Source organism: Micromys minutus (genome assembly GCF_963924665.1).
Source record: "Micromys minutus genome assembly, chromosome: 8".
NCBI classification, from domain to species: domain Eukaryota; kingdom Metazoa; phylum Chordata; class Mammalia; order Rodentia; family Muridae; genus Micromys; species Micromys minutus.
Genome location: NC_137977.1, coordinates 43,116,032 through 43,138,730, shown reverse-complemented (window position 1 = coordinate 43,138,730; position 22,699 = coordinate 43,116,032). Strand labels below are relative to the sequence as shown.

General features: G+C 44.3%; 1 protein-coding gene across 1 annotated transcript in view; it reads right to left on the bottom strand.

Annotated features, from left to right (window-relative positions):
• Positions 1–246: 246 nt before the first annotated feature.
• MEGF10 (multiple EGF like domains 10) overlaps positions 247–22,699 on the bottom strand; it is a gene marked incomplete at its 3' end in the record, with an annotated part of 152,035 nt that continues 129,582 nt past the window's right edge. The window contains exons 14-25 of the mRNA XM_080920011.1: positions 20,726–20,872; positions 19,457–19,591; positions 18,850–18,978; positions 15,798–15,926; positions 13,463–13,591; positions 11,356–11,484; positions 9,195–9,431; positions 7,873–8,000; positions 6,789–6,912; positions 2,440–2,484; positions 1,483–1,689; positions 247–464 (exon numbers count right to left, since the gene is read on the bottom strand). Coding sequence (XP_080776137.1) covers positions 247–464; positions 1,483–1,689; positions 2,440–2,484; positions 6,789–6,912; positions 7,873–8,000; positions 9,195–9,431; positions 11,356–11,484; positions 13,463–13,591; positions 15,798–15,926; positions 18,850–18,978; positions 19,457–19,591; positions 20,726–20,872 — 1,757 coding nt within the window. The remainder of the gene's footprint in view (positions 465–1,482; positions 1,690–2,439; positions 2,485–6,788; positions 6,913–7,872; positions 8,001–9,194; positions 9,432–11,355; positions 11,485–13,462; positions 13,592–15,797; positions 15,927–18,849; positions 18,979–19,456; positions 19,592–20,725; positions 20,873–22,699) is intronic.

The window sequence follows — 22,699 nt, the reverse complement described above, 5'->3', positions numbered from 1 at the left end:
TCAACATCTTCAAACAAGTCACTGGTGCCATTCCTAACCTAACAGCAATGAGAAGTCATGAAGCTCTCTCCTTCTAAACCCTGTGTTCAAAACACACCTTGATGGGTGTCAGCCTCAGCTTTGGAGCTTTCTGGTACATGTCCAAGAACTGCTTATAAGAATAATTCACAGTCATCTGCAGTGCCAACTGGAGATGAACTGAAGGCTTCTGAAGAGTACCAATGGTCACCCAGTAGTCCTTTGATGTCATTCACTGCTGCTGCTGCTGGTGGTGGTGGTGGTGGTGCTACTGCTGCTGCTGCTGCCACCACCGCCATCCTCCCTCTTTGGGGAAGATGAACTGTCCCTTACTGGTAGCAGGTCATAATGGCAAGGGATGTGACTGTTCTTTGGAAGGTCATATGGGTCTTGGGAGAGATGACCACTGTTGCTGAATACTCCTTGTACAACACTCACTGTAGGTTCTGTAATTACCAGGAACAACAACAACAAAAGTTATCAGCAAGGAGATCTCTTTTTAAAGATGCTGCTATGTCTTGCCCATATAAAACACAGAAGTACTTCATAAAAAATATAGGAAAATGGTTTTGGAAAAGGATATTTTGTATAATCATACAGGGAATAGAACTCTACAATTGCTGAACAAATGGTCACTGAGAAATGGTGTTCAGAGAAAAGAATGAAGAAATCAAGGGAATAAACATAGATTATGGATATGAACCATTGTCATAGGACACCCTGAGAATAACCAAGTCCATGCCTCTGACTCTACAGGTGAAAGTGTCCTTAATTTATTAAAATACTAAACTTGTTCACAACTTTAGCCTCAAACACTGAGCTATGTTCTCATCTCACTGTGGTAGGCTTAAAAACAGTTGGGGGAGGCTATCCCTGCCTATAAATTAATTAGCTAATTTTCTCCATTAACAAAAAAATTTTCATGCTATATACATATGAATAGAGAGACTAAACTATATAGACCTACTATTTAGTCAACACTGGCTGGAGTATGTTTTATTTATTTTCCAAATGGCATTCACAGACTGCCCTTAAAATAAATAAAATTTTGCATTCAATTCCTCTTAATTTATATCAGATTCATATGAGAATACATCTGACATATTAAACAAGTTTAAAATAAAAAGCATTATGCTACTACCATGAATACAGCCAGGAAATGGCGCTCCTTGTTTATTCCACTTGAGCCATTTGTTTCGGCTTACCTGCCATATTAGCTAATATGGTACATATGCTCTTCCACATATGTGCTAAAATATTTACCATGGTTATGAAACAAAAGATGATGGCCATGTGGAAGATAAGAAAAATATTTTAAAGTTGTGAAATATTTTCCTGAGACATTTGTTTCACAGCAGTTAGTATCATCTCTGTAAAACCCAATGGGGTATGACACATGGACAACTCAGAATTGCTTCGAACACAGTCTGGTGCCAACGTTCCTTATATGGATGGAGAACTCACCGACTTCATAGACATTCCTGTTGGCTGATGTTGAGTTATTGATCTCTGCATATGGGGAGTCTCTCCGTGCTGGCGACTTCATCTCCACATAGCCACACTCAGAGCTTTTGGGCAGGAGCGCCGGTGGGTCTTTAATGGTGGCATATGGGTTTTCAGAGCTGCTTAAGGAGCAAGTACTTGCATTATACTCAGAGTTCTTTCCCAGATCTGAGAAGAGAAATGAAACAAAATAAGTGTAGTTTCCTAGGCAACATCATTTTGTGGTGATAATTTTCGTAGGCAGATTATTTCTCTTTCTTTATGGGTAAATTTCTATAATGGTGTTTTCTGAAAATAATGTGCACTTACCACTTATTCTGAAGACAATTTGCTATAAAATTGTCCATCTATAAAGTAATTGAAGCTTGCCTCTAAGGGGATTACGGAGAAAAAATGGCATGGCTCTGATTTTGTTTTGATGATCACATCCAAATTCAACTAATTCTATTCTGATACTATGAGAGAATTTACTATTTCAAGCCTTCAGATCAATTATCCAGGAGTTGATGGTTCCAGAAACACAGGATAGTTTTATTATCACAGAGAGAGGGGTATTTTATCATAGACACTCCCTGTAACACTTCTGTACTGGGTACCATGTTGCTCAGAGTCATTGTGGATGGTCATTAGATGGCCATCTTATCCCTTCTTATTGCCAGCTGTCCCCCACTCAATGAACATTTCTCTTTTCCTAGGTACCATTTAATTTAAAGAAAATGTGAGTGTATTCCCTCAGAAAACTAGAACCATTGCTCCCAAAATAGATCCACTATTGTCTTTTGCTCCATGTCTGTCAAAAATGCTTGTGTCTTGGAATAGTGACTTATCACACAGAAGGTTCTAGATCTTGTTGATACTTCCAATTTTGTTTAAGAATTATTTCAGTCTCTGAGATCTTTCTTTAAATGCACACCATACCTTTTAAGGACTTTCCCAAGTAGCTTCTGTCCAGCCCAAAAGCACCTGCAGTCAAGAAAGACAAAGCATGAGAAATGAAAGTAAACAGAAAGGAGCCCATGTTGCAAATCACTAGAGATAACTGTCCTGCTGTGAGCAACTACAGCTCTGCTCTCAAATCTTTATACCGCACCAGTCATGGTGGGGTGCACCCAAGCATTTCCTATGCACAGACATGTTCAACTAATCGTTTACCTGCATTGGAAAAGCCTGATGAATTCATGTAGGAACGAAGGAACAAGGAGTGAGGAATCAGCAAACATGAGTCAAGGATGAATAACATAAAGGACATAACCAAGACTAGACTTGGGAGTTCACTTTCTAATAGTTCCTTTAATAGTCTGAATACTAGTTTCACAGTAACTAGTATTGGGTTACAGGATCATCACCATTAGAAGTGTGCTGAGTTAATACTTTATAAGCCAGTGCTAGATCTTGACCATTTTTATTAAATTTTACTTGAAGTTTTTGTCTTTTCCAGTGCAGGGGCAGGGGACATTTGCGGATGAGTCTACTTAGACAAAAGAAAAAGTTGTCTTGTTTTCAAATATCTGTACTTCATAGAGGTGGGTGTTTGTTTGGGCAACACAAAATCTGTTGGCAGTGAGAGCAAACCAACACAGGAAACAATGATGACATAAGCACCTTAGATAGAGCATTAGACTGAAACTGCTGATCCATAGAATACACACTATGGCAAAGACAGGAAGCCCCTCTCTAGCCCGTTCTATGCCACCTCGCACAAATGCTATCTAGTAGTGTGAGTGCTGACTGGGAAACAAGAATTTTACTGGAACTGTCAGGAGAAGGAGGAAAAGGCAGTGGATAGGAGTCGGAGTACTTAACTCCCTGCACTAAGGTACATAACTCTAGGCTTGGGCTTAGCTCTGAGTGTCAGTTTTCTCTTCTCTAAAATGGGACTCCAAAACTGCACTCCAGCCTTACATAGCCATTCTCGTCTTTAAATGAAGTACAGCATGTTTCAAAGGGCTTGCAGGCTCTGAAGCCCCATCTGAACGAATAGGGTTTCCATTACTGAAACACTTAAGGGGTCGTAGCACCATCAATTGGGGAGCTAATTATGTTCATAGGACAAGCCCCAGATCCTGGATACTTGTTAAGGTGATTTTCACAAGTTGGCAGCACTGAGTGGTATATGTTGTGCCACGAAAACTTAACAGTAGCTATAAGTGAGTGGGGAAAGAGGGAAAGGTCACTTTCATGCTCCAACTATTCTTGAACTCTTCCCTTGGTAGATTCTAATCCATATCCCTTTGCTAATAATCTGAAATCATAAATATAGGGACATTCCATGAGTTCTGGGAAACATTCTTGAAATTATTGATCCAAACTATCTATTGTCTCTTTGACCTTTGAGCTTGCAATTGGTGTTAAAAGCAAGAGTGGTCTTGGGACCTCGCAATCTTGGTGGAAAATCTCCATGGATGGGAAAGGTGTATTGCCTCTGAGAGCCAAATCACTATAGGGCTGTGACTATATTACTCTGCAAAATTCTCTCGGTCCCCTCTGAACTATAGGCAGTTTTCTTAAATGTCCTTCTTTGTCTAGACTCTGTGTTTATCAATTTTCCAGATATTAGAAAGACAATCAGTGTGGTTTGAGCCAAAATTAGATGAGTGCAGCTGGGTTTTCACCTGTTGTTGGAGGGTGTGGAAGCTCTTTTAGTAAGGGCGCTGATGGACTCCCTCACAACTCCTGTTTGCACAAATCCTTGGAAAAGAGCCTTTCAGATGGTTTAATCTGATTCCCACAATAAGCCAGTATATGCCCATCACTCCCGTTTTAAACATGAATAAATAATCCCAAGAGGGTAAGTTCCAGGCCAGTGCTATACAACAGCAGGAGTCGGTCTCTGGGTTTTTTCTGTCAAGGGTAGGGCTATTTCAAACATCATCAAAACAGCTATTCCAATGGGATGGTGGATGGCTCAGTCAAAAGGACACTGGCTGCTCTTCCGGGGAACACACATTCAGTTCACAACACTCACACCCAATGGCTCACAGTATACACTGCCCAACTTCATTTCTGTGGGGTCTGGCACCACTTTCTGGTCTCTAGGGACACACGACTGTGACATCCCCTCTCATGCACATGTATGCACACAAGAATGAACAAAACCAATTCTTTCTTTGTTTAAAAAAATCCTACACGCTTTATCACCTTTACTATACCTTGGTATTTTAAAGAAAAATTACTTTTTTTCCTCCTTTGTAAGTTTCTTTTAGGGAGAAACAAATCAAAAAATTCTGAACATCTCATGAAGAGTTTAGAGCAATAACTCTTGGGTCTCCCTGGGTCAAAAAGCAAAGATGTGGCCAATGCCATAATTTTTTCTTTTTTTTTTGTGTTTCAAAATCAGGACAAATTATAGTAGGTTAAAAAAAAGTTATCCATTAGAACTGCCAATTCATATGCTTTGTTGGGCTAGATTGAAATTTAGACCTATATTGTAAATCTGACATAATCTTACTGTTTAAGAAGTAAAAGCCCCACTAATGGCATTATTATAACTTACAATTAAGAGTTTTTACTTAATTTCCCACTGAGACATTTGTACAATTAAGAGGCCTCCACATCCCATAGGGATTGCCTCCTGAATCTTGCGAAAGTCCACATGCATAGAGACCACAGAGAAAGTAGAAGGGACAGTCACACATTCCACCTTGAGACTCAACTCCTCCCATTTCCTTTTATCTGTTTGGGCATTGACCTCTGAGATTTTTGATTTATGCATCATTAGAATGAGATTCACAAGTGAGTCAACCCCATTTAACTGACAGATCTTTGCAAATAAAATTAAGTGTAGTATTTATTCCATGTAGTAAGTTTATTTATCTAAGACATTTCATTAGGCTTCCTGGAAACTCCAACATTTAAAGAATAGATGTGAAATATTGTTGTGGTTAGCCTTAAATGTCAGCTTGACACAGCCTAGAATCATCTTAGAGGAAGACCTCTACTGAAGGACTGCCTAGATCCAACCAACCTATGGCCATATCTTAGAGGGTTGTATTGATTACTAGTTGCTGCAGGACGGCCCAGCGTACTGTGGGTGGCACCATCCTTGGGCACTAGTTCTAATTTGTATAAGAAATCAGGGAGAGGGAGAGATAGAGGGCAAAGGAAGAGAAGGAAAGAGTTGGGAAAGGAGGGAGTGAGGGAGTGGGGGAGTACTCCTCTATGGTTTCTGTCTTGAGTTTCTGCCCTAACTTCTATAGTTGACTATGACCTTCAATTGTAAGAGGAAATAAACCCTTTCCTCCCCTAAGGTGCTTTTGACTAAAGTTTTATTTTTCTTCATTACTGCAATGGAATGAATCGAATAGAGGCAATACACACAGTACCGTGTGCTCAGTGGTATATTCCAGAAGCTGGTACCCACAACCCTGATGAGGAGGTTCTCAAGATCAATACGGTGTCTAATAGTAAAACAGGGTCGCTTGGCTGTCATTCTCATCTCCTTTCAAGTTACAGTGGGGTTTCTCTGAAGCTCTACAGCGTGAGCTGCTCAACCAACCGACTGCAGAGTGGGCAGGGGGATCTGGCTATTCAGTATCAAGCCAGACAGAAATTAAGGCTGTACTTCCTATAAATCTGCAGGGATGGGGGGCGGTGCGGAACGTAGTTTTATAAAATACTCAGTGACAAGAAATGAGATCGTTATTACAAATTAGCTAAAGCAACTATCTTTAAACATTTCTAACTTTTAATTTGCAAAATGGTAAATATCAAATAGACATAGTCTACACTGGCAGGGCCCCCTGAGGTGGTGAATAGTATTCAAGACTATAAATTGATACCAATTGCAAGGCACTTGAAGATCAGTAATCTCACAGCTGTTTCCTCGCATGAAAAGGGGGCACAGCATATGATATTGAGAGCAAACCAAATCATGACAAAAGATGGCGGCACTCAAAGGTCAGTTGTAAAAGAACTTTCAAACAGTGTAGCAGGTTTTGTGGAAGTTACTCCAACTCTTTATGGTTCATTTGTACAAACTGTCACATGGTGCTGGGGACTCCCTACCAGAGTACCGGTGAGAGCCGAGTTGATGCAGAGGAAGCTACTAACAGGCAGAGATGTTTTTCTAGAAGTCCTGGAGCAAAGTGCTACCCCAATAGTGAGCATTAAACAAGTAAAACATTAAGGCTAGCAGTAAGCCCTATAGAGGTGTTGGACATAATTCACCATTTGGATTGGGTGCCTGCTTCTGGTGGACAGTCATAGTGCACACACAGGAGAGTGGACACTTGGACTGTTGAGTGTGTGCATGCACTTGTGTGCCTCACCAAGCTCATTGAGGTAGCCTCCTTGCTTCCAGTCAGCGGGCAGCGTCCCGGTGCACTCCACCAAGGCGCCTCTCTTCCCCGGATTCACGTTTTTAAGATTCACAAACAGTTGATTGTTTTTTGACTATGAGACAAACAAACAGACCAAGAAGATGATTTAAGAAGAGAACACACTGGAGGAAAGTAAGTTCGGAGTTTATGGCAAGGGTCTTCCCTCCACTAAGGCTGAGAAAAGGTGAGGAAACCCATCCTTGGCATGCAGAGTGCACATCCCTCTGCCAAATCTCTGCCCCCCCCATCCCTGTAACCTGAAGGTCTTTATTTCACACTGTCACTTTTTGCCAATTACACTTCTTTTCTGGTTATAAATGAAGAACTTTAAATTGAAGAAAAGAATTGTGGGTGTAAGCTCTAAGAAAGTCTCTATGATGCTCTGAGTTCCCAGTGCCCTGTCCATTCTGGTGGGAATAAACATGACCATGAGACCCTGCATGGCACCAGGTGTGATGACAAGCATGGTATTTGGGAAGGTAAAGTGCTATTTAACTCTGAGGTGACACTGTGGAAAAACCAGCATTGTCAATCTAATGACAGTGGAGTAAATGAATTAACTTGGTTTGCAGCCCCCTCTTTTGTTCTGTTCCTTCTTTTCCCAACAGAAATCTGGGCAGTGGTGAGCCGGACAATGAAGACTGGGGAAGGAACGTTTGGAACTCAGAGCATACTGGGGAGGACACAGAGAAGATAAACTTGGTGACTTCACAATGACCCTTTCTATTTTTATTGGCATCATCACGAGATACCATTTTCATCTCGTGTAAAACAAAGAACATTATCCCTAATGGAATATAAACAGTGCGGATTGTTGTTAGCGAGACCTTAACACACAGCACCAGTGGAAGAGACTGGAAGCCATTGTTACTTTGAGGTCAGTTTTTTTGGGGATGCCCAGCTATACTCACAGGACAGTTTAGGAGGAATCATGTGGGCAAGACACAGGAAGCATCTAGAGCAGCCTGGTAAGAATATGTGCCTCATCTCTCTCCCCTCCCCACATTCCAACTCCTGAGGCATTTTCTCTCACCTTCGCAATGGTCATCCTGTCCCTGTTATTCACATGAGGGGATGTAGCACACTGGCTAAGGGTGTGGTAACTGGGATTAGTAAAGTAGTGGCTGTTGGCATTTCCGCCATTGCTGTGAGGCAGGGTTTCTGCAAAAGAAGAGGAAATGGTTAAATCAAAATGGCAGTACAGAAGGTTTCCTCTCCTGCCCAGCCCACTCTTCAAAGCCCTGAGAACAGGCCCAGCTACTGCCTCCTTGGAAATTGCGAATGTATCCACAGAAGACTTCTCTTAGCTTTGGGGCCTATAAACACAGAGATGGTGTCATAAGAAGCCACAACATCTACACCCATCGTCTTCTTTTAAGAAGCACTTGATTTCTTGACACAATCATTCTGCACTGAAAACACACTGGTATGTAAATTGCCTATCTTGCATATTCTCCCAGAATCATAATATTTATAAGCATATAGCCAGGATCCTTCAGTAATTGCTGAAGACTGAGTACGATTTTCCTCAGTGTAAGCATTTACTCCCTTTCATGGTTGAATGTGTGCACTGTTGCTGTCTTCCTTCCCAAAGCCCTGCTCCTGTCACTACTGTGACAAGAAGATTCAGAAGAGGTTTCCTAAGGAACTGCCTTGGCTTTTGCTAATACAGGCTTGTCTCCCGTACACCTCGGTTCGCTCCAGTTACTGACCCATGCAGGCACAGGGCCCGAGGATGGCAACTGAAGCACACAGGGCAGAGACTGCTATCTCTGTCTTCTCAACACTCCCATATGTCAGAACTTGGAGCTGGCTGGTCAGCAGAGCCCATCTGTGAATTAAACTGCCTAAATATAAAGCACCCATTCACTGATCCCAATTTTAAAATCTTCATTGAATGCCTGGAAAAGGTGGCTTGGTGGTTAAGAATGCTTGATGCTCTTCCAGAGGACCCAGGTTCAATTCCAAGATCCCAGGCACCCATGTTGAGCAGCTAGCTCACAACCATGTGTAACTCTAGCTCTCTCGGAGATCTGACTACTTCTTTCAGTCCCAACAGGCATCTGCATACACAAACAAAGACACACAAACTCACACACATACACACACACACACACACACACACACACACACACACACACGTCTTTTCAAAAGCCACTGACAAAAATGAAAGTGATGATTTTTCTACTGCTAAGACGTAATCCACATCTCTAAGCACATATATCTTTTCAGAACATGAGGTCGCATTAGGGGAAACTAGAAGATGCTAGGCACACAGCCACACACCCAATTCCAAAGAACCTAACTTTATAAGGAGGGTCCCCTCCCGGTAGCCTTCCTGCACCTCAGCCCTACCTGCAATGGTATAGTCAGCATTGATGACCCTCATGGCAGGGGTGTAGGTCACCGCCGGCATGCTCGATTCCTTCCTCTTCTGCTTGTGTCTGTAGATGATGAACAGGGCCAGCAGAAAGAGCACTACGAGCAGAAGGACCACGATGCCTGCAATGGCCCCAATCTGATAGGAATCAGCAGGAAGGGCGGTGCTGGTCCGGCTTAAGCTGTTCAGATTGCCCACGATGATGACACCAGCTAGGAGAGGGTGAAAACAGACCGAGTGTGGCTGAACATCTCTATTAAAACAAGAACCAAAATGACACCCACTGGCCTAACGCCTGGGTGTTTTCAGGTCGTGAGACGATTATTTGGAAGCAGAGAATGGTAAAAAATAGACTCTCTTCACTTTCAAATGTTGCTGGTTTTGTGTTCCAGCTCTAAGCCCTCAGGAGACAGTGTGTGAACCCTCAGAGTGAGGCAGGGGGTTGAGAACTACTCATCTATTTCAGATTAAGCTCAGGTTGGCAATTAAGCTTGGACATTAATTTTTTTAAATTTTTGTTTCGCTCAATTGTTATCTAGTACTGATCTTATATAGGAGTAAGTCCTAAATGTCCACCTGACTAAGTCTCTCACTTACTCTTCATATTTTAAAGAATGAATTACCTTCTAAACAAGCAGAGCTCTGACACAAACCTAGGCCATTGAGGCTCTTACTGCTAGACACACGATCCTATGGAAAACTATTTTCAACAGCAGAAAGAGTTCTCTTGATAGTTCCTGGTGATAACACCTGCACCTTTACCCATCAAAGTCAAAACTCCCAGTGGAAGTGCCAGTCACAGCCACCAGGAGAACACCAGCAAAGCACCCTCTGCCCCTCAGTGTCAGAACTGCCCAAATACTCCCATGAAATATATATTTGACAAGTAACTCCAGATGAATGTAAGACCCACCCCAGTTAAAACAACACAGACACAAATTTCTTTAAAAGTTAAATATATACCCGTTTTACAATTTAACCACTCTCTTCTGGAGTGTTTAGCCCAAAAGAGAAGAAACCGTGCATCATAGGGACTGGAAATGATGACTCACACAGCCTTAGCAATAATAGCCAAACACTGAAAACCATCTGGATGGCCACACATTATGATACATCTCTTCAGTGGCACACTACACAATGGCAAAGGACTGAACTACCAATTTGTTTAAAAGCATATTTAATTTCATTTGAAAATGCCAGGCATAAGAAAAATACTGTGTGGTTTCCCTAACTGGGCCACCTCGCCTGGCCTCAGTGGGACAGAAAGTGTCTAGTTCTGCAGTGACTTGAGGTGCCCAGATGAGCTGATGCTTGGAGGGAGGCCTCCCCCTTCCAAGAAGAGAAGGTGAGGGGAGACTGGGGAGGGGCTGTGTGAGGGGGTGACTGGGAGGAGGGGGCCTTCAACTGGGACATAATGAATAAACAGATAAAACAATTTAAAAAGTACCAAAAAATACAATGTGATTCTTTTCACAGGATGTTCTAGGAAAATGCAAATAGTGGCAAAAAGAACGGCGGTGGCCTGCAGTGTACAGAAGAAGCAGCAGAGGCGGCCGTTAGGGGACAGGTGAGAGAGAGACAGAGGGATATAGTCTCCACTGGGGCAGAGGCGGCCATGAGGGGACAGGTGAGAGAGAGACAGAGAGATATAGTCTCCACTGGGGCAGAGGCGGCCATGAGGGGACAGGTGAGAGAGAGACAGAGAGATATAGTCTCCACTGGGGCAGAGGCGGCCATGAGGGGACAGGTGAGAGTCTCCATTGTGGTGGCTGCTCCAGGGATAAAGAGGTTTCAGAAAAGTGTGTGAGGTAAATGCGTGTGTTTGATATGCCTAAATAAATCTAAAACAAATAGAAAGTTCATAGATTTTGGAATACGAAAAGTCATGACGTGCGTGTCACAGCATTGTGGCCTTGGGGACGCTGTCTACCTGGCTATAACCTTTAGCTGGCCTCTTTTTCTATTAGAAACAGAGAGAATAAGGCATCCCTCCAGCAACCACATAATCAGCTATCCCATATGAGTTTTAACTAGAGTTACCCATGCTAGCGTAAATGAATGTCCTTAACCCCGAGTGTGCGTGAGTGTGCCCGGCAGCAACACACCAAGAAGCAGCGTTATTCACTAGAACGTTACCTTGGTCACACCGTGCTCCTTTCCATCCTGGGCTACAGTAACACGTGCCGGTGATGTGGTCACAGGTGGAGTTGTTCAGGCAATCACAAATCTGGCGACAGCCATAGCCGTATGTTCCCGCAGGGCATTCTGTGAAGGAGAGGAAGCCATGCTATTCCCCAAGTCCTGGTGAGACTGAGGGTGTCTTCTGTGTGTTCTGCATATCAGGTGGTGAACCCTATCCATGGGTTTTTGCTTAGACAGACCTGTACCACCTGAGGTGTGGGAAGCTGGACTGTGGTCCTTGAGCCATGGTAGGGTTCACAGTCCTGCGGCTCAGGACTGAACCTGTGAACATTATGACTCCTAACACACGTGCCTGCTAAATACCCACTGCTCTGAGGTAGAAGGAGAGGGCCCGTGGGACCCCCATGGAACAAATGAAAACATGGAAAAAAATTGGTGTGACTCCCTCAGTCAAATCTGTGAGTCATAGAGAATTGGACCCAACAGTGTAAACTTGAGATAATACCTTCAGAACACATATTTTTGTTGGCTCTGGGATTCCTCCTAAAGACATATTCTCTCTGAGACTAGCCAGAATTAGGGGCAGCTGGGCTGTTTTCTAGGTAAGAGTTTCATTTGACATAGAATGATCCAAGTACAGGTTTTCCATGTTGAAATCTCAGAGATGACCATAGTATGAGTCTTATGATATGCTATTATTCAAAAGAACCACATGGGGGATGGAATTTAGAGCTGAACATTTTCAACACAGATGTTGTTTGCAAAGTGGCCAGCTGGGGGCAGTGTGCTATCACTATCAGAGTCTGCCAAACCTTGTATTTTTGTTTATAAGGAGCATTGGGAGCTTCAAAAACAGGGACACTATTTCCACATTCATATTCAGAGCTATCAAGGCAGCACTTAAGAGGTTTTTCTTAATAAGACCTTAATTGGTTGCCGGGCAGCTGAACACAAGTCAGTTTTGAGATTGTCCTGAGCTCCAGGTCTAGGTTTAACAGGCAGGCACAGATAGCATTTATACACACAAAGATGGCTACTCACAAGACTCTGGGACTCAGTATATGTTTTATGATCGCCCGGAAAGCAAACATTGTGTTGTCTTTGTCTGGAACTGGCTCTGGGTGGCTCTTTGCTGCATTTGCAGAAAGAAGGTTCTGTATCAGCACTAAAGGCCGAGACCATTAAGCTGCACGGGGGCTGTAAAATTGGGATGGAGAGGCGGAACGGTGTTTCTGCCCACCTTTCCAGTCCATACCATCTCTATGTGGTGTCATCTTTGTAACCAACTTCCCAAGAATACACACGTGATCAGCGGTGATCTCTGCTTTGCCTTGCCTCTGGGCTTTTAGCATTAGAGAGTGTCACATGCAGTTGTGGCTTTCACTGTTTCATCTTCAGTAGTGAACAAAGGCCACAGAGGAAAGGAATACCATGCTCATCTTATATCCTCCTCTAAGGCTCACAGTCTGTAACCCTGTGAGTAAACGCACGGCTCATGGACGTGGTACTGAGCCTCAACAGAGATGGGTAATTCCTGCAGCGCTGTCTCCCTAGGACTAAAAAGACTGTGGAGACAATGTGTTGTACTGGAGACTAAGGCTCAGATGAAAATTTGTTAGTGGGAAGAGTGAAAACCATTATCCAAAGGTGGCAGCAATGAACTCATTGGCACACCTATCCTGAGGCTGGCCCCAGGCCCCAGGACTTCTCCCTAACCACGTCTGTCCTCTGGTGTAAGTCTGGACTTGCAGCTGCCATAAACGGAGACTGGTCATGTCTCTTAAGCCTCTGAGAAACCATATTCCAAAAATCGGAGAGGGAGGGAAAGCCAGGGGGAAAAAAACATAATGGAAAAGTTGAATTTGACTTTGTTCTTACAGTCTCGCCCCATCTACCCAGAGCACCGGGTGGAATTCCACTCAGAATCCGAAGGAAGGACAGACAGCAAGGATTGCATTGGGGAGGTCTTGAGAACAGGAAACCAACTGCACTGGCAACCAAGCATTCCTCACAGGGCTCAAGCTGCAGTCAGACTGCCCTGGCATCGCTGGACTTGAGGACGGTGATCCGGATACCCAGTGGTGATGTGTCACGCACTTACTCTGTTCACAGTGCAGCCCCATGAATCCTGTTCGGCAGGTACACTGCCCGGAGATGTGGTCGCAGTCAGCTCCATTTTGACATTGGCAGATCAGTGCACAGTCCTTGCCATAGAAGCCCAGAGGGCATCCTGTGTGAGGACGGAGGACAGTGGACGTCAGAAGCCTACCTAGGAGAAACATGGCTCCTGCCTGCATGCACTGCCAGGAGAACGTAGAAAGTTCTTTCAGCCTTTGCGATGCTACGTGGCGTCCAAGGTTTGTGTCACCACCAGGAGCCTGGGGCGGAACACACACACACACACACACACACACACACACACATCTCTTGGCTTACATGTGTCAACAGCTGTTCTGCAGGAGTGTTTAAGACAGGACAAAAGCTACAACACAGGCAGATTTGTCAGTTGTTTCTAAATACCACCTATGCCTTTTTTTTTTTTTTTTTTTTTTTTTTTGCCATTTAAGGCAGGCTTGAATTTTCAGAAGCAGGAATGACAGGCAGATCTCAGATGCCAGCAATGACGTCCCTTATCCCCCATCCCACATCTTTGACTGACACCCGCTCTGTACTGGATTCTTTTCGTCCATTTAGCCATTTACTTAGTGCCTTAAAAACACAGGGGTGGTCTTCCCGTGCCGCAGAGAAGAACTAAGCCCTGAGTAGCCCGTGTCACACAGCTGGCAAAGTCAGGGGGGCTGTGGTAAGACCAGACTCTTGCAGGTGCCACTGCGTCCTGCTTTGTCCACTTTAAATGGTTCCTCTGCCTAGAGCAACCCCAGCTTGTAGAATTACAAGTGACCTAAGTGTGTGTCCCTCTTAAGGAGCTCAAGCATCTTTATGGATACTCAGTCTTTACAGCACAGCTTTCAAACTTGGCCTTGCGATTCCTTCTTTCAGATCGTAGGCCAACCGCCATCCCTCGTCCCAGACGTTTCTAGAAGTCTCCTTCCAGTGGTTCTCTATTATATTATTTACAAATTAGTATTAAATAGGAATTACCTACTTTCTAACTCATCTTTTTCCTTCGAAATGGCTATTCCTTAAAGTTATATCGTTATTGATAATATCCTTAATAAATGCCCTCCTGGTTTGTTTCCGTGTTTCAGCTAAAAGCACAATGGCATTCCTCTGCAATGTGTATGCACACTGCATGTTGTGATGCTAAGCACCACGTGTTTATAAAGGAGTTCAATAAAGGGCAACATGAGATACGGGTAGGAGTAGGAACTAGAGAAATGGTTTTCAAAACATGATTCTGGGCTGATAGTGTCACCAATGGACAGGAATGCAGAATCACAGGTCCTGGTCCAGATGCCCTGAATCAGACACTGTGGGCTGAGGCCCAGGCATTTGGACTTGGTTGGCTCCTATAGGTAAACCTCATTTTCTCAGTGAGCACGCAGTAAGCCAAGCTGTGAAGTGTGAGTTTCTACTGACATCCAAGTCCCTGTCATTTATTCTTACATTTGTACAGTTGGAAGAAATGAAAGCATTTCTTACACAGACATACAGTCTGAGAGAGAGAGGCAGAGAAACAGAAATACAGAGAGAGACAGAGACAGAGACAGAGAGAGAGACAGAGAGAGACAGAGACACAGAGAGAGACAGAGACAGAGAGAGAGACAGAGAGGAAATCAATTACACACTAGAAATGAACTACTCACACAGTGCTTGCTCCACCTCAACATACTGATATAAGCTGGCCAAGGGATACCTGGAATGTGGGATGCTTAAACCCTCGGAGAAAGGTAGCTTTCTAGAGATCATTAATTAGGTGGCATGTGCTTTGAAGGAGCCCTCACTGATCTAACATGATGCACACAAACAGGGAGTCTACTTCCTGAGTGGGTTGCTTCCCCACCCCATCCCCTCACCCCCATCCCCCCACCCTTGTCCCCCCACCCCCATCCCCCCACCCTTATCCCCCCTACCCCATTTCCCACCCTTGTCCCCCCACCCCCATCCACCCACCCTTATCCCCCCTACCCCATCCCCCACCCCCATCCCCCCACCCCCATCCCTCCACTCTTATCCCCCCACCCCATCCCCAACCTTCATTCCCCCACCCTTATCCCCCCTACTTCATCCCCCACTCCCATCCCCCCACCCCCATCCCCCCACCCCCATCCCTCCACTCTTATCCCCCCACCCCATCCCCAACCCCCATTTCCCCACCCTTATCCCCCACCCTTATCCCCCACCCCATCCCCCACCCCCATCCCTCCACCCTTATCCCCCCACCCCATTCCCCCACCCCATCCCTCCACCCTTATCCCCCCACCCCATCCCCCAATCCCACCCCTGGGGTGAGCCCCAGAAGGCTTCTTGCTTACTCTGAGTGCAGTAGAGCCCTGTCCAGCCAGGAGTACACTTGCATTCCCCGTCATAGGCGCTGCAAAAGGCCCCATTGTGGCAGTTGCAGGTGTGGATGCAGTTCGGACCCCAGTGTGCGGGTGGACAGGCTGAAAGCACAGCACGCATGGGAGGTGAGTCGAAGTCCCTGTACTCACAACCTCAGAGACTGAATACTGAAATCTGCACTAACCCCACAAGACAACGCTGGTCACAGTAGCTACCAACCTTACCTACATACGCGCACATTTACATATACAGCCTCTGAGGGACTTGAGAGAGCAAGAATTACTTTAAAGAGTCAGTTGTTAAACAAACGGCACCCACTGTGTACCTGGCACTGTTCTAGACCCAAGGAAGAGAACAAAGACAAAATTACCTGAGTCTAAGCCACTCTAAATACTTCTTTTTTTCAAGGGAACAAAACGACCATCGAACTGAGGGGCAGTGAGGGGGGAAAATCAGGTGAGTTAAGGAGGGACAAGAATGAGGAGATCTTCTCCATGAACCCAGCCTCACCAAGAAAGGAGCAAGTGAGCAAAGATCAGATGTGGGGGTGGGGATTTCCCTTGGAGCTCTTAGGTCATGGGTTGGGGCTTTGATTATCCTATCCTATCCTGGTCTCGGGGCTCCAGAGTTGTTACCATTAGGGTCTCATTTTATGTGCTAAAGTTCTCAACTATAAGAATCAGTTTATTCATAGGAACTCCTGGACAAAGAAGAGAACACATCAAATAAATCCACTGTCAGCAGAAGAGGGTTTAGAAAGTAACATAAAGTGTGGACAAAATAACTTGATTTATTAATATATATATATATATGTACATATATATGTAGCTTAATTTATACTGCATGTTCAAGAAGCCATTTAAAGATATGGCTACTTACAATTTCTATTCCCACAGTGTCTATGGGACACCCCGCCCCCAACTTGGTTAGTGGGTGCTAAGATCCAGACTCTGGTCTTCATGATTCAGCAGCTAGAGCTTAAACCGTGCAGAAATCTTTCCAGCTCCAAAGACATCTAATGATGCTTCCGTGAACCATCGTCTGCCTGGGGATATCTTTCTAAATTGGTCACTTAAAGCAAGCAGGCGTTATTCCTGTGTTGTTTATGACCAGAAGTTGTGAATAAAGATAATTCAAATTTCCCATTTCCAAAGGTAGTATAGAGACAAGGCTTTAGACACTCGCTTTGTCAAGGAGAACTGTTCCTTTAAATGCACTCCACTAGTTTTCACAGTCTCTGCATGGTAGAGGTCTTCCCTTTATTATTTTTTTTAAACTAGTGGATGACCAGCCAAGAAGAAATATTAAGATGGGCCCCAGAGACCATAGGAATCAATGAAAGCAACAGTCCCCAGGAGAAGCAAGGCTTGCAGAATAAATGGGTTTCCTCTGCAGTGATTATGGGGACAGGCCATGCTATTGTCTCCATTCACAGGGTGTTCTCATTTTTGTCCCTTCCAGCACATTCCTTCTCCAAATGAGGAAATGACCAACTTCCAAACTAAAGAATCTGTTTTAAAGGAACAAATTAGACTAATCATGTTCCAGCAACGACATCGGATCTTTGTTTCCTTTCCTAAGCCCTGTCATTCATTTTGAGTACCTATTCCCCAACCTGCTCCTGTGCCAGCCCGAATCCATCAGAGGCTTGCAATGCACACATCTGAACACACGGCAATTACTTCTGGAAACCTCCCCTCCCCCAATTAATTAACACATCCTATGAACTCATCTATAAGAACAAGCATCCCTCTCGCCAAAGGCTTTCTTATCTCAGCAATGGGAGACAGCCTAAAAGGCTGAAAGCACAACTAATATGCAGACAAAGACATATTCCTTACCAATTAATATGTACAGATCGATTATAACTCGAGTCTGAATTCATTGATCAACAAACCACCATGCAGAGTAAGAGTCATCCCCGGCCTATCATATGTGCACCATGTTAGATTCGATACAAACTGAGCAATGGGAGCTGTGATGAAGAGAATGCAGACATGAAGACTGGAAGGCTGACTCCTTTGTGAAAGTGCACAAAGGAGCCTCCCAAAGTCTGCCTTTTGGTCACCGTCCTCTCTTCATGGCTCGGGTAGTCTAAAGTCATCAGCAGAAGAACTTCTCTCAGGGTCACACTACACCCATCTGGAGAGCAGTGTGAGGGCTCTGGGGAGCCAAGGGAGGGACAGCTGTGAGATGCAGTGCAGCAGTCAGTCTGACCAGGAGCCCAGAAGGTTTCTGAGACTCACATAGTTTGATTTGACTTCTTCATGGTTCCATAAATTTCAGGATGAGGACATGACAAAAGATGGATCTCTAAATACATCTATTTTTGTTTTAGATCAACAGATAATAGGGCTGGAGATACAGCTCAGCTGGCAGAGTGCCTTCCTAGCACCCCTGAAGCCTGGGTTCAGTTCCCAGAACTGAATGAAAGCAAGTTATGGCTGTGCACACTCGTAATCCCAGCACTCAGGAGGTGGAGGCAAAACATCAGAAGTTCAAGGTCTACAGAGTGAGTCTGAGGCCAGCCTTGGCTACATGGAGCCGTGTGTGTGTGTGTGTGTGTGTGTGTGTGTGTGTGTGTGTGTGTGTGTGTATGTTCAGTGACTAACATCTACTCATTTATATACATATATTATATATGTTATATGTATAATTGTATATATTTGACACATACATACACATATATATGTATATGAATGAGGTTAGCTTTGGTTACATGGATCCATATGTATGATTAGGCATTGAAAATTTTTCATTATTATATTTTTTAAGTTTTCTCATTCCTCCATTTTAACTAGATTCTTGGTGGAACAGGATATAAACCCATCTCGTAGAGATAACTATGATATATATATATTTATTGGTAGATATTGATAGGTCATTGCATAGAGCTCTTAACTTAGAAACTCTAATACATTTAACAAATGGTCATGGTGGTGTATTCTTTCCTGATCATAGAAACTCTCACCAGTCAGTCCTAAGACATAAGAAATGGATCGGTTGTTTTCCAACATGACTTACGCTGGGAGCAGTCACTGCCGATCCAGCCCGGGTAGCACTGACAGGACCTGTCGATGGGGTTGCAGGTGCCATTGTTGGTGCAAGTGCAAACGCCTGCACAGTTTTTCCCAAACCGGCCACTGGGACACACTGTGAGTAAAACCAAGTCCAGTCAGTTACAGTTGGAACACCCCTCACAAAACCCTGAGAATGGGAAACCATTTCCAGGGTCACACCCAGCTGCCTACCACCTTCACTTGAGAAAGCACATGCCCTAATCCCAGGTGGGCTCATTTTTACAAGCATGGGAAACCAAAGGCTTCATCCCAGCATCTCAAAAAGTCATTGTGGCATCTATAGAAATTCAAATTATAGTTTCTCACAGAGGAGTCAAACTCCTTCCTCACACTGACTTTTCATGAGGGGATGGTTCCAAGGAAAACATAAGACACAAGCAGGGGAGCTCAGAGCTTCCTGACAAGGCGGTGCCTCCAACATTTGTGTTCTTTTCAGAACTAACTAGAACTACACATGTCATAGCAGGACATATGTGGCCTTGCAGAATTCTGAGTGTAGACCTAAGGAACTTGATCTTCTCCATGGCTCCCCAGAGTGCCCGGGTGTTTACCTTCATTGCACAGGGCACCGGTGAACCCAGGCAAGCAGTCACACAGGCCTGTAATGTGGTGGCAGGGTCCACTGCTGTGCACACACTGTGGGCACGTCTGGCTACATCGATGTCCATAAAAACCCGGGGAGCAGACTGCAAATAGAAACTCAGAGTTACCTTCCTGGTTGAGGTTTATCACCTGTTCCACACAGAGGCCTAGTGAAATTCCTAGAGGAATTAGAAAACTCTAAATGATACTGGGGATTTTTCAGGCATGAAACAAGAAGGCAGCTTTTAACAAGGGAAGAAGCGACTAAACTCCAGATTTCACTGGGGTGAGGGACTGTCTCAGGTATAGCCCACTATCTTACTGTGGTTGGCTCAAGGCTAAAACTAGACCAGGGGCTCAAAGACACTTTGTAGAACAAAGAAGGGAACAGGAAAAATAAAACCCTAAATATCAGCATTCAATTAAGCATCACCAAACCATCTGTTGATCCCTTATTCTTCAAGAATCACGATTGACAAAATATGATAAACACATGAGGTTTGAAGATATTTCTGCTTTTAAAAAATGTACAGGTTAGCTGTGGTTATATTAGAGAGACTGAGTAAACAGAATGCTAGGGGTCTGGATATTTTCAAAGATTTTATTTGAATTTAAATATAGAATGATTGCATTGAACTTTCTAATGGAAAAAGCAATTGATTTGAGAAATCACAGCAGTGCATGTTATAACCGATCACATATTCTTTCCTGCTTATGTTTACTGAGAGATTTAGCAAATTATTACAGATCACTTTTTAGTCCAAGGTTTCTACGGAGCAACATCAATGGTCCCCATTTTTAACTTTTGATTTGCTTCCCCACAGCACTGACTTTCAGATCACTGGCAAGGTGTGTGATTGCCTCAAGGTTTGGCTGATGTTGACTTCTGGTAATTGAGGCGAGGCCAATGCCAAAAAGCTGAATAAAATATTTACAGGTCAGTGGTTTTGTGGAACACCATTTGCACACTCTAGGGAGGAACTGAAAAGTGTATCCCGATGATTGTGCCAATGAGGTAAAGAAATCGTCACTAAGAAGAAAGGGTTAACATCCTCCATCTGCTAAGTTAGTTCTGAAGGTTGAAAAGAGTAAAATTCTTGGGAAAGTGTTATTTGAGGACAGTTCTTCAAGGACTCCTGTTCCCTTGGCTGCCACAAAATGTCACTAGGAACTAAGGGGGGGGGGCAGAGATGGTTTGTACATAATTCCCAGGGAAGGGGTGGGGCAGAGACACTTACTTCTCTGGCAGGTGGTGCCTCGGAATCCGGGGGCACATTCACAGATGCCGTCATCAGGAGAACAGGAAGCCCCATTTTTACAGTAGCAGGGCAGAGAGCAGTTAGGACCCCAGCGTCCCTCAGCACACACACTGTCACAGTGCACACCTGAAACATCACACACAGGGCAGGGATTAGGGAGATTAGGTAATACAACAATGGGGAATCAGGAACGGTGTAAAACCAACTATTCCAGACATCAACAGAGAAGACACCAGGCTTAAATCCAGCTATCATAACATATGTACCCCAAACACAGAGTCATCCAACACCCAAACTCCCTCCTATTCCAACAAGGAGAGGAGATTTCCCTACATTGACTTTTCTTCTTTAATAGAAAGGAGCAACATGAAGCCCCAGGGCCCTGTCTACTAAAGGCAAAATTTCTCAGAAAAAGAAACTACTATTGATTTCCTATTTATGCCACCACCCACTTTGCTTTTACAGAGAAATAAAAAGCACACAATGATTAAATTATTTCACATGAAGGAGAACCCACTGGGGAGTAGGGAACACAATCCAAAAATATATCAAAGATCTAATGTGCTGGATAAGGTGGTCACTCAAATGTGTCACCAGCTTCATCCTTAAAATTTTCATTTCAGCTGGAGAGATAGCTTGGTGGTTAAGAACACTGACTGTTAGTAGGGCCAGACCTCTGGCAGAGGGACTTGATATCTACCCGGAATGCCCGTGCTCACAGACCAAACGCACAGGCCCTTTGTCACCTGCAACAACAGAGATCCGGGGACACAGGCCTGGTGAGATTGCACTGTGAGTAACCAAAGCGCAGAGAGGGCTAGGTGGAGCTCGCAGAAAAGGTGCCCCTCCAGCACACAGTAAGAGCTGGGCCTCTGGCAGAGGAACTCCGGATCCGCCCAGAAAGCCCATGCTCGTGGACTAAATGCACAGGCCCACAGTAAGGCACAGATCCTTGTCAGTGGGAACCAGAATCTGTCCCAGAAAGGCAGTGCTTGAAGAGGGCTATAGGCCCTCATACAACTGCACCAGAGGGGAGCCTGGCACATAGGCCCAGGGAGAGCACACCGGGAGTTCTCAGAGAGCAGAAAGTACTGTGTTATCTGGAAAAGGGTCTGATTTGGCCTAGAGAAAGAACCAGGTTCCTGCCAGTAGTACTCAGGACCCACAAGCAGAGGGCTGAGCTCCCAGAAGAGCCTCACATGAGCTCTCACACCTGAGCCCACAAAGACAGAGCTGAGTCACTGCTACCAGAACTCACTGCTTGCCCACTAAAAGCCAAACACTCAGAAGCAATTTTCTTCCTGAGCCCACAGGCCCTCAGATCCACAGGAGAGACAGGTGCCAGTCACTGAAAAGACCACATATAATCACAGATAACAAGATGGCAAGAGGAAAATGAAAAAACTTAAGCAATGGAAACCAAGACAACCTGGCAACATTAGAACCCAGCTCTCCCACCATAGCAAGCCAGACACTCCAGAAAAAGAAGACTCGGACCCGAAATCATACCTCATGATGATGATAAAAATCTTTGAGAAGAGCGTGAATACTCCCTTAAACAAGCACGGGAGGACACACATGAACAAATAAAAGCTTTAAAGAGGAAACACAAAAATCACTCAAAGAACTACAGGAAAACACAACCAAACAGATGAAGGAGTTGAAAATGGAAATAGAAACAATAAAGAAAACACGAAAAGAGACAACCCTGGAGATGGAAAACCTAAAAATCAGGAGTCAACGATGCAAGCATCACCAACGAACTACAAGAGATGGAAGAGAGAATCTCAGGGGCCGAATACAACATAGAAAACATAGACAAAACATTCAGAGAAGATGCACATACCAAAAAGCTCCTAGCCCAAAATGTCCAGGAGATCCAGGACACAATGAGAAGACCAAACCTAAAGATAATAGGAATAGAGGGGCGCGAGGAATATCAACTAAGAGGCA